This window comes from Athene cunicularia, assembly GCF_003259725.1.
Source record: "Athene cunicularia isolate RWA chromosome 1 unlocalized genomic scaffold, athCun1 chr1_part2, whole genome shotgun sequence".
Lineage (NCBI taxonomy): Eukaryota > Metazoa > Chordata > Aves > Strigiformes > Strigidae > Athene > Athene cunicularia.
In genome coordinates, this window is record NW_020799092.1 from 1075250 (window position 1) to 1087065 (window position 11816).

The window sequence follows — 11816 nt, forward strand, 5'->3', positions numbered from 1 at the left end:
CTCCCTTCCCCCCCTCATGGATTCCTGTTTCTACCAACTTAAGGGTCAAGACAAGTGTCTTTCCATCTCTGCCCTGAACCTCAATCCTTTCTCATCACACACAGGTCCTCCAAAAATGTGTGTTCAGCTTAACTCTGGAACTGCCACTCACCCCACTGTTAGCAAGCACAAGTGTCTAGTCAACAGTTTAATGTTCCTCTTATATCTGCACTTCCTGGCTTTCACCTCTTGGCAGACAAAAGAGAAACACCATAGGGAAAATAGAAAACACACATGCTTACTAAGTGCTTGATAGAAGGATGTGCTCAAAATTTCACAAGATAAAGGGTCTGATCCACCTTGACAGAACTCCAGCATTAGCCCAACCTTCCTCAATATAATTAAGTACTTGAACCTTACAACCCACTGTATTGTCCTGGGAATTTTTTTTTTTGTAATTTCCAAAGAATCTTTCGTTGAATTTGCTCAAAGCTTTTCAAGCAAAGAGGAGAGGGTTGTCATAATTGGAAGTGTTGAAGCAATAAATATCTTCAAATCTCCACAAAGGAAACAAACAGAAGATTGCCAAGGGTTGCCCAGGGAAGTTTCAGAGCTGAGTTAGACTTTGTACCTGTCTTTTTCAGGTCAGTGTCATTTCTATCACACTATTCAGTGATAACCAGAGTTAGAAGGAATAGTCTGGGAGGGGAAAGCAGATCTAAGTGCAATACAACCAGGGAAAAACGTTTAATATCACTGAGAAAAAAATATATACAAAAGTTCTTGAGTTTGGTTTTGTAACACAAAGCACCATTAATTCCACAGTACATTACAACTCAGCCTACTACACCTTCCAGAAAGCACCCAATACCCCTGAAATCTGAATTAGCACCAAGGGATTGCCATCATGTTTAGCACCAAGAAGCCTGTTAAACACATCCTTTGGTCCCCCTGCCCTCCTCTCTCATGTGCATCAGGCACCATCTGGCTGCTCATGGGTACAACATGAGACCTATTACTGGCATTCAAACACCAAATAGAAAAGGAGGAAGAAGAAAATTTGTTTCTGGAGATATTCAGTGTTAGAGAGGCTTGCTTCTCTTCAGACAGATGACGGGGCACTATATACTGTAAATAGACAATATCTGGGTTTGCAGCCTGCTGAGGGAGAGAGAAAGGGATTCACTCCTGAGCATCACCTCCAGAATGCTGCTTCCTCTCTACTGCCTGAAATCCTGTCTCTGAGCAATGCCACATGCTTGACCTGCTAAGGGAGTAGAAGAAACTCACAGTGTCCTTTAGTTCCCCTGTTACCATCACGACATTTTCCTTGGAAAAACCCAGATTTGCCCCAGTGAAACTTTTTTTTAATACCCATTGCCTCAATGACAGTGGTGGGGAGGATGCAGGGCAAAAAGCGTTTGAAACTCATTCCAGTCTGTACTGCTTCCTTAGCAAAGCAGGGAGGGTAAGTAAACAGGGCAAGAGAGAAAATACCCTGCAATTCTCTCAAGTTCATTTTTTAATATTTAGCCTGAGTCCTCCCTGTGCCTTTGCCATCCTGGTCTGAGTGTACCAGACAACCTAGTCCTGTATAATAATACATATCTCCTATGGGAGAGCTCTGGTGGTCCCAGGTGATACAGATCATGGCTAATCATGAGACCACAGAAGCTAGGTAAGTCAGACTTCATTATCAGTAATGGGCAGAGGAGAAATACAGTTTCTCCCGCTTTTCCTGTCCTGAAACTAAAACCAGACAATTCTTGGCACTGCTGTTTACAGGACCATCACAACATGCAGAAGTAGTTTTCCCAAAGTGCTGAGTCAGTGTCACCAGGTCTCCCAGGACCATAGCAACCCCAGAGGGATGTGAGTGAGAGCAGTGTGAGACCAGTACAAACGGTACTAGAAAACTACTGCTGGCAACTCCTTTCCTATTGTAATATCTCCAACCTGACAAGAAGAGTGGGAGTTTGATTTAGCCATATGCTCTTATGAGATTGCCAGAAAAGGGCACAGAGCATGTGGCAGGGAAGCTTTTAACCCTGGGGTGAGGTGCTGTAGTCTCACCTCTATCTCTTTTCCATCACAGAGGCAAAGAGGTGCCAACCTGACCAGGTCTGGAACTGATTTAAGTGCAATTGCCCTTACAGACTCCAGCTCAGGTCCCTCAATACCAGTGTGGGAGAACCACCTTCAGAAGGACAATGTAATGGCATGCAGGAGCCAGGGCTTGACTCTCCCCTGTGTTAGGGATGACTGCTGATACCAATGGAAGGGCACGGGTGCACCTCTGCCGAAGGAAAGAGCAGATTCGGGTTCACTGTCTGGACTAGCTTCTCACAGCTGGAGAACCAATACTGAGTAGCATCCCAGAGGAGGTTTGGGAGGGAGGTTTGGTAGGGTTGTTACCACTTACAGGGTTGTCTCTCTCTCTCTCATTCTGTACCTATGATCCCTAATGGGAATAGAGTGGTGGACTTTACTGATTCAATGGCAGATGCCTCTGAAGGGTCTGGCTGAGTGTCTGGCTTTTCATCTCCTCAAAGATCTAGAGCTAAAACAGAGAATAATCCCACTAGTCCTAGATTTTACAGTCAGCCTGGACTCTGTGACCCAGAAGAGTTTCTAAGAAAGCCAATGACATACATCAAAAGGCCAACAGTCCCCTTTCTGGAAAGACAGTAACCATCTCTCACTGCTCCTATATTTTCCTTGCATTACAGGAGGACATTGGACCCCAGGCCACTCTCCAGACTATAGGTGTGAAAGGTGACATTAAGGCCATGTTGCAGGCTGCAAACCCAACATGTCTAGTTGGGACAGAGAGGAACCAGGATGCACCTGGGTGGTGGGGACTTTCTAGCCCTTTCTACAAGAGTCCTTTGTGTATGCAGCCCCAAGGATGGACACATCCCCAGGAGCAGCATTTTGACTTTCCTCCTGCTCTAGGACCCAAAATGCCAGACACAGTTTACTGGCAGATTTAGAATAAGCCAATAGCCTAAATTGGGCTCACGAGGTGAGGGGAAAAAAGATGGTAGTATCATGCTGTAAGTGGACAGATACAGGCCTGGCTACAAGAGAGTGTGAGGTGGAAGCCAGTGCGGCAAGTTTCACACTCAGTGCCTGAGACTTGACAGGCCCATTTCCAAGTGATCTGCAGTGGTTGCGGGCAGTAAAGAGAGAAAGAGAGGAAGGAAGAAAGAAAAGGCCAAAGAGGCTCTAAGGAGGAGGAGTGGCAATTAGTCAAGGCTGGGCTTGACCAGGTACCCACTGAAGGTGATGTACACATCAACATCATCACTGTAAATGGCATTCTCCCGCTCCCGCTTGTAGAGCCTCACCCAGATCTCATCATTTTCCTGAAGCTCCAGCATGAGGGTCTGGCTCTGCATGATGCTGCGGTCACTGGGTTGGGCATACAAGATGACTGCCTCTTCTTCATTGTGCATGATGTGCATGTAGGTCTCCTTAAAGTTCCAGGTGTGGACATTGAGGCTGAAATAGTAGAGTCCACCTACGTAGCAGTAAAATTTGCCATTGAACATGTCAAAGTGGCTGTAGAGGTTGACGAAGACAGTGTCGAAGATCAAGACCTGGAAGCCCTCACTGCTGTGCAGCGCTTTCTTGCGACCAACGGAGAATGCAGCATACTGATGCTTGCAGGGGTCTCCTGCTGTGCCCATCTGTCCTTTACTGCCTTTCTGGCCCTGGGCACCTCTCTCACCTCGTGGTCCTTCTTTGCCCCATTTCCCTGGCATACCAGGCTCTCCCCGGTCTCCTTTCTCTCCTGCAAGAGGAAGCAGAGGACAAAACTCCTGTGTGATAAGAGGGAGACGTGAAGGTGGTGGTGAGAAAACCTAATGAGGAGGCATAGGAATGGTCAAGGAAGGGGCAGTGTCAGAAGATGGAATGCTCGTGAGGGTCACAATATCATTGTGCTTCAGGGGAAAGGAGCTAGTCGAGCTGAGTACGACCTTCTCTTATGAACTCCTTGCTCATCACATGATACAGCCTTGCTGGAGGCAGTAGGACCTGTCCCTAGGAGACTTCAGCCTGGGAGGGATGAGAGTGTAAAGTACCACTGGGGGTTTTGACCTCTTCTTCCTCCTCCACACTCCTTTACCTCCATCACAGCACCTGCCCTCCTACACACCTATGACCCAATTAACCATGCAGTGTGCACACCGTTCTTGCTGTAGGCTGGAGAAGGGGAAGAAGTGCTAATGCCTGTGGGAGAATATGACTAGAGACAGACAGTGAGGTGGGTCAGAGGCACAAGCTCCAAGTCAGACTTGGCAGATGGGGCGGTGCAAGTTAGAGGACTGGTACTTTGACAATACCAGCATCTTTTGGGCATCCTTTATAATTAATACTGCAATTCTACCCTCTCACACACTTGGGCAGGCATCAATACAGAGAAAGAGCAGCACCAGGACGTACTTTGTGTATAGAAAGAAGAGATGGGGGTCAGAGGAGCCTCCAGCACAAGTGACAGCATCCCAAATTTGGACCTTGTTCTTTCCCTCCTGTCCATCTCTGGAGTGGTATTGCAGGTACACCTGCAACACCCAACTCTAGACCAGGCCTCCATCTGCCCCAGACAGGCTTCTGAGCTTTGATGGATTGCAGCTATTTCCAGGCTGGGCAGGGAAGGGGGAGAGTCTCCCCAGCTAGCCCAAAGGAACCACAAAGCAATGATAAACGAGTGGAGCAGGATCCAGCTGGGAACAGGCTTTTTCCCACAGCAAAGACTAAAAGGGGAGGCCTGAAGGGAGGAGCTGATCTAAAACAGGGAGCCTTTTCCCATTAGCCAAGCCAGCCACAGCAGTGTGGAATGAGCTGGAGGTTACTGCCAGTTAGCCTGGAGGTGCTTGCAAATAGCTGCTGCCTCCCCTTGCCCTCCACCATCTCCAAAATGCATGTGACCTGTGAGCTGGAGAAGGTTTTCCCACAGACTTCCCCAGTGCCAATGCCTACCATCCAAACATGCTTATTTTGTAGCTGGATAGAGACTGTGCCTTCCCTCAGGCACTACAGGACTCTGTCGCAGGCAGCATCGTGAGACACAGAGGTCACAGCACAGATGTGCACTGACCTCCCTCCTCACAGGCTACTCTTGATCACAGCACAAAACATCTAAACCATGGGCACAGTGTGTGTGGGCACATATGCTTCAGGATGGCATCTGGCAGTCTGTCAGCATGACCAGCATGCCAGCAACCCAGCTGTCACCTCCACTACAGTGCCACCAGTCCCTGAGCAGGCCTTGGCATCCCAGGGCCAAGATGGGCACTTACCCTTCAGTATGGTGATGTTGATATAGGGACGGACCTCTGGCATTGGGTAGGGCAAGTGGTGGTGGCTGAGAGGGAGCGGTGGGGCATCTGTGGAAGAGTCCAGTGGGTCACAACAGCGCTTGCAAGCACCAGGGGCTGGTTCTGTGAGGTTGGGTTCATCAGTGGGTGCCCCAAGTACAATAAGAGGGAGAAGAAGGAAGGCCAGGGGTGTGCGCAGGTAAATTATGTCCATGGTGACCTAGGAAGATACAAGTAAGTGCCAGAGTGAGGTATAAGAAGGGGAGGACATGGGGGACAGACCACAGATCACAAAACATCTTTCTGTGGCTGGAGCCAGCAGTGGGATAAAATGGCATTGTCCTGTGGAGGGATTTCACACATTTGCAGACCCTGAAGGTTCAAGGCTGCAATCTGAGTAGCAACCACATGGCCAAGAGCATGCCCCATGCCCTTCTGCCCAGACAAATGGAGGCTAGGTGCTAACCCTGGAAGAAGGCTTGGCCCTCACTAGGCAAACCACTGGAGCCACTAGAAGGTTCAGTTCCCAGGCTGGGATAGAGGAAGGAAACATGGCAAACCACACGGCCCTTTTAGAAAAAACATGCTCTGGTAGGCTCCTGACTGTGGGGAGGGCTGTAAAAACCTTCTCCAGTCCTCCAGTCACTAGGTATCACCTCTTTACAGGAGTCTAATCCAATGATACCCCTGTCCCAACAGGAGTCTGACCCACATCTCTCTGCAGAGAGGCTCCTTCTCCTGTGGGATGGGAACTTAATTTCAGCCCCCTCCTTCCCCCTACCAATTCCCATCCCTTTCTGTGCCTCAGCCCCCTCCCACCAATGCTCAGTTGTATTCTCAGCCAGACCCCAGCACCTTCCCAAAGGGCTGCTTGCCTCCTCTGAGAGGAGCCGGCAGTGCAGGCCTTTGCAGACAGACCATAGGGCAGCTGCTCCACTGCAGAGTGTGAAGGAAGCAAAGCTCAGAGCAGGCAGCCTTCAGAGAAGTATGCTTAGAAAGATCGACATGCAAACAAGCTGAGAAAGCCCCTTTCACAGCCTCTGCCCCCCTTCCCTCTGCCTGCACCCCAGCACAGCATGGCAGCTCACCCCAGAGGCTGAGGGCTCCCCTCTTTGGTTCCCCGCCCCTGCTCCAGGGCTCCCCTCCGCCTGCAAAGCCAGCCTCCGGGCCCATGGCTTTAATAAAGCCGGCTCTTGGCACAGGCACTGCTCAGTGCTGGCTGGGTGCACAAGCTGGGATTGGACCTCCTCCCTCCCCCCTCCTCTCCCTCCCTTTCCCTCCCTGGCTTTGGGCGCTCTCCACTGCAAACTGGCTTGAGGCTTGCGTTTCAGTGCCTTTTAACTATTTCCTAGGTAGTGCCTTTTCCTTATCTATATTTTTGTTTGCTGTTTTTTCTGCCTTTTTGCTTCCAAACAGCCTAGCCCTGGTCAGCAAAATGCAGGTAGTACAGATTTGCACCCCATGCAAAGGGTGGGCAGGCAGCTGAGCAGTGTCCCTCCCTGAGCATCTCAGAATGGGCAAGGTGAGTGCATCAGTGCAAGAGACAGACTTCCCTTCAGGTGGGATGGTACAGAACTCTGCCCTCACTCCTTTCACCAGTCCCTTGTCCTGTGCATTAACCCTTCACCTGTCTGGCCATGCTCTCTCCCCAGCTGTGCCTCTCCCACTCAGAGTCCCCAAACTACATCTTTCATTCTGCCCTGCATTGCTTCTTCTGCGTGTCACTGTGGCTTCTCGCTCCAGGCATGATATTTCTATCATGCTCATCTGCCAACTGGGAGAGGCATCAGTTTTCTTCCCCTCACCGGTCATCCCCTCCTCCTGGGCAGGGCCCCAGGCCTTGCACTCTAGTACACATACATCATCCCCCATCACATCCCACAGTTAGGTCCCAGGCTGAGCAGTTCATAGGGGAGGGAGGGTGTGTCTGGCCTGAAGTGGGAAGCCACCTGCCAGAAAAGCTGAGGACTTGGAGCAAACCCTGGCCATGATCTTTGCCCCCAACTGATGTGCTTGTGCTGCTGGGGTGAGCACTCTGTGGTTGCACCAGAACCTGGGAATGAAGGGTATTTGGGGGGGAAGAGTGTGGAAGGGGACAGGCAGGAGACTTTCTTACACTGCAGAATCTTGGGAAGAGGATTTTGGGGATCCTACCCTGCAGCAAAACTGGATTTGGGAATTTATACCCTGGGGGGTGCACATATCTATCTTTTGGAGGCAGAAGTAAGGATGAACAATAGCTCTCTTCTGCGGGCACCAGAAGCGCCAAGTCAGCACTGCTGCAATTTCCAAGAGGAGCTGGAGAAGGCTCCAAGGTTTCTGAGGGTGAAAGGGTTTTGTGAGTGTCTATGTGTGCTTGGACATTTTTTTCCTGTTTTCCTCTCCCATTTGTTTGGTTTTGGAATGGGAGGCCCCACTTCCCAGAGTGGCTGGCGTTTGGCAGGACCCCAGCACCACTGGAGAAGCAAGCGGAAAACTCTGGGAAAATATGTGCTGCAAGCTGGAGGGAAGGGAGGAAGGGGGGCTGTGAGGCCTGGAGCTATTCTCAGGCTGTCTGTCAGCCTGGAGCTCAATGAACATGGAGTGAACATGTCTCCCAGCTGGGGCGGCAAGAAGACTAAGAAATTTACTGCTGTATTCATGAGTTCCTCTAGCCAGGCTCCAGCACTGACATGTAATGAGACCCATTGCAGGTCTCCCACATCTGCCTGTGCCTCAGTTTCCCCTGCTGGAAAATGAGAGGGGGAACGGTTAGGGCAACACGTCTTGCTAATGGAGCCTTGTCAGCAGACAGAAGCAGGTTTTTGTGATCAGTTGTGTTGTCTACTCTTGCCTGCTGCTGGTGGGAATTTTGGCAGCTGACAGTACTATTGAAAGCCAATAAAGTTTCTGGGGTGCATGAAAACTTAGAGATTGACACTGAAGACAAAGTTCCTCTGTCCCATCAGAAACATTGCCGTGCCTCACTCCCTCAGGTTTTCCTGCCTGACTTATTTTCAAACATGACATTATCCCCTTTTGCAGCTCTCAGCCTTATGTCTGGCCTCCTCTATCTTTCCAAGTAGCAGGGAGGCTATTGTCCTCATTTCTGTCCCACATTTCTACTTGTACTCCCAAGTTGCTCCCAACAAAGCAAACGTTCTTCATGGAGAATCTCATCAGCTGGGGCCTTTGCCTTTGTCTCATTAGAGTGCAAGAACAGCTAACAGTGGGCAGTGAGCAAGACTTTGTATTTAATGTCTTGTCTAGCTGAATAGGGATCCACAGGGAGCCAGCAAAGACATGCACTGGTGGCATTGCCCAGCAGGGCAGCAGTTTATGCCAGCAGAGACACATCTGCCAGGGTAATATTGCCCTGCTTCCTGAAGGGAACTGGCTGTACCAGCAACATTTTGCCAGGGCAGCCACATTTGCAGGAGGCTTTGGCTTGTATGGCCAAGTGCTCAAAGATACGAGTTTTGAGAATGCTATCCAATAACCCAATAACTCAAAAAGTGTGCCAGCCACACTTTTAGGTGTAACTCAAGCCTGAAGGCACCTTGTGTGATCAACAATCTTCCCTCTGCCTCATCAAACACTCTGTCTTGGAAGCAGCCCAGGGAAGCTCTGGCCACACTGGACTGCAACAATCCCTGCTCAAAAGCAGCTGCTTCCTCCTCCTTCTACATTTCCTCTCTTCTCCTGCAACCCCCCCCCCCCCATAGGGGGTAAATCCTGGCTCTTCCCAGTGACTGCTTCCATCCTATTAACCTTCTCTACCACAGGTACAGAAGGAAGCAAATGACTTTGATGTTTTCTCCCTTTTCCAGCCCCTCTGTACAGCTCTGATGCCCTGCTGCACATGTGGATCCCCTGCCCTGTTACACACACACAAACACCCACACACTTATCCTTCATGGCTCCTCCCCCACCAAAACCTCTGGAGCAAAGGTATCATCAACACCGAGAAGCAGAGAAACAGCTCCTTCTCTTCCCCTTCCTGGCTGCTTCTCCTCCACTGCAGCTGCTTTCCCTTTCCCCTTTTCCCCACCCCTCTGCCCCCCCTCTCAAAGAGCGTCGCAAGCGGAGGACCTCTTACCTCTGTTCCCCTCTGGAGGGGTCCTGCGTTGGATTGTCCGTATCCTCAGCTGCTCCTGGTTAGCAGTGCAGGGAGAGCAGGCTGGTGGGGCCCAGCTGACTCCAGCCAGATGCTCGCCAAGTGCTCTTATGTAATTACTGTCATTTCCATCCTGCCTCCAAGGCCTTTGTGAGAGCCTCCCCCACCCGTGCTGGCCCGTGTCAGGCTTGGCTCTCCCTCCCTCCCTCCCTTCTTCCACCCACCCTGCATCACATCACGATTTGCTCAGCTCAACAGCTGATTCCTTCTGGAAGCAAAGTTCAGGCTTTTGGCTACTGCTGTTGCTACCCTTGCAATGAGAGCTCACGTGTTTCAAGAGCTGGGAAGCACTGCTCTGCACTCACCTCCTCTCCATCACTGTCTGACCGCTGCCTTACCTTTTCCTTGCTCTTCTGCAGTGCCTGAAAATGGGGAGGGGTACACTTGAGATATGGAAAGGTGGCAGTGTGGTTTTATGCTTCAATACTTCGGGGTGCCCTTGGATTACCCTGTAACAGCAGCTGACCCTCTGCTGTATCAGGATTGCTGATCATCTGGCCAGGCTGCAGAGGGGATTGGGAAGACCAGATGACCTTTAAAGGTCCTTTCCAACTCAAATTATTCTATGATTCTATGATAAGACAAAACTTTTCCAGGCTGTGCACAAGGCTTGTGTAACAGCCAGGCCTTGTTACCCAAGAGCACCAACGTGATATAAAATTACTGGCTTAGAATATCTTGTACATTGCTGAGGATGGGCAGGGCTGTTGGATGTCAGCTGCCTGGCTACATTTCTCTCATAACTTCTGCCCGTGTGGGGCCTGGATCAACCAAGAATAACACATTCCCTGGCTTAACACAGGCTGCTGCTGAGTTTTAAGGCACTTCTGCCAGCAGGGGTTTCTGCTGCGGGCTGCTTGGTGGCCTGGACTGTCTCACACAGAGATCAAGGCCTGGCAAAACTGCTAGATTTTTTGCTGTGAGTTGCTGAAATGCCACGTGGCTGAGGAGCAGCTGGAAAAGCTATTCACCTGTACTAATTTCTGGAGCAAAGATGTTGCTAGATCTCGCAGTCTCCAGAACTAGACATGAAAGCATGAGCTTCTTTCCCACTTCCCACTGCCCCCTCAGCTAGTCCAAGACAACTGCATGTCTGCCAGACACAACTGAATGGTGTATCAGAGACGGGGTGACAAGCTGTGTCAGTTGGAGATGCCTAGCAGCTAAGGGTGCATCACCCAGGCTGCCGCTCTCCCCATAGGCAACTTTTCCAGCTTGAGTGTCCCATCTCTTACCTCCACCTTGTGACCCTGCTTATGAGACCACTGAGACAAGAAACTGGGCCAGTATCCACCCCCAAACTCTAGCATGTACCTACAAGTGCTAACCCTACTGCAACCAGCAAGACTTTGCTGCCTTGTGAGCATCTAGGTAGGCCCAGAAGCTTGGCTGGGTGGGAGATACCAGGTGCCACTGTAGCATGTCTGAACCAGTTCTTAAAAACAACCTTCAGCTGAGCCTGCTGCCTTCTGCTTCTCTGCATGTGAATGCATCTGAACACCTCCTCCTCCCATCCACTCCTCTGTAAAGCCAGGAGTTTTTACGCCAGTGCTGTCCTCTCCTACACACACTCCCCTGTCCTGAGCAGTTATCAACAGTAGATCCCTACTGGGGGGCTTCTCAACTCTCACAAGGAGTGCTTAAGAGAGGTGGACAGTGATTAGGGCAAGAAAATTTTCTTCAGAGGTACCCATGAGCTTTCTCACCAAAGAAACAAGGTCTTTGTGATAAGAGGGGGCAAGCTGGTGTTTAAGAGCTCACAGAAACTCTTGGATCTGTGATGGGTACTTCCCACCAAGGGAACCAACCTGACACTGGTGGGGTTTGAAACAGAGAGGTTCCACCATCACTTGGTAGCACTGTCTTGTGTCTGGCCCTAAAACCAGTAAACAAGGCAAGAGTCCTGCCACGTTTTCTGGCCATCTGATACAGCCCGGGCATGTTGAACCCTCCCTCTCCAAGGCACGGGGCACAGGTGTTGTTTGATGCCCGTGCAGCAAAGCTCGATGCTTGTCACAGCAACAGATCTCTGTTGCGACTGTATGATGCCTTGCAGCAGCTACAAGGCCTCCGAGGGTCTAACAGAGGGCTCTGCCTGGCTTTGCAGGTCCACAACCTGCATGCTGAATACGTGGGATTTCCAGGAAGACAGTGGTGTCGGAGAGGCGCCCCGAGGAGAATCCCGATGACAACCCCTTATTCCTGCGGGATGTGCACACCGCGCGGCGTGCAGGGACCAGCCATTCCTGCAGCCTCCCGCCGAGCACAGCCCTGCCTCACACCGGGGACGCTTCCAGGTGAGAAACCACAGAGGTGTGACTGCGGGCAGGGCTGCCCCGTCCCCCGCGCCGGGGCCC

General features: G+C 50.8%; 1 protein-coding gene across 3 annotated transcripts; it reads right to left on the reverse strand.

Moving 5' to 3' along the window:
- Nucleotides 1–730: 730 nt before the first annotated feature.
- Nucleotides 731–9869, reverse strand: C1QTNF6 (C1q and TNF related 6). 3 transcript variants are annotated; one of them, XM_026840962.1, is made up of 3 exons: nucleotides 9765–9869; nucleotides 5286–5523; nucleotides 731–3775 (listed from the first exon to the last, which is right to left on the reverse strand). In XM_026840962.1, the coding sequence occupies exons 2-3, from the start codon at nucleotides 5515–5517 to the stop codon at nucleotides 3228–3230; spliced, it is 780 nt and encodes a 259-aa protein (XP_026696763.1). In that variant the 5' UTR covers nucleotides 5518–5523; nucleotides 9765–9869; the 3' UTR covers nucleotides 731–3227. The 3 variants fall into 3 exon arrangements, with proteins under 3 accessions (XP_026696763.1, XP_026696761.1, XP_026696762.1); XM_026840960.1 differs by lacking the exon at nucleotides 9765–9869 and adding an exon at nucleotides 9382–9491; XM_026840961.1 differs by lacking the exon at nucleotides 9765–9869 and adding an exon at nucleotides 6392–6565.
- Nucleotides 9870–11816: the final 1947 nt, after the last annotated feature.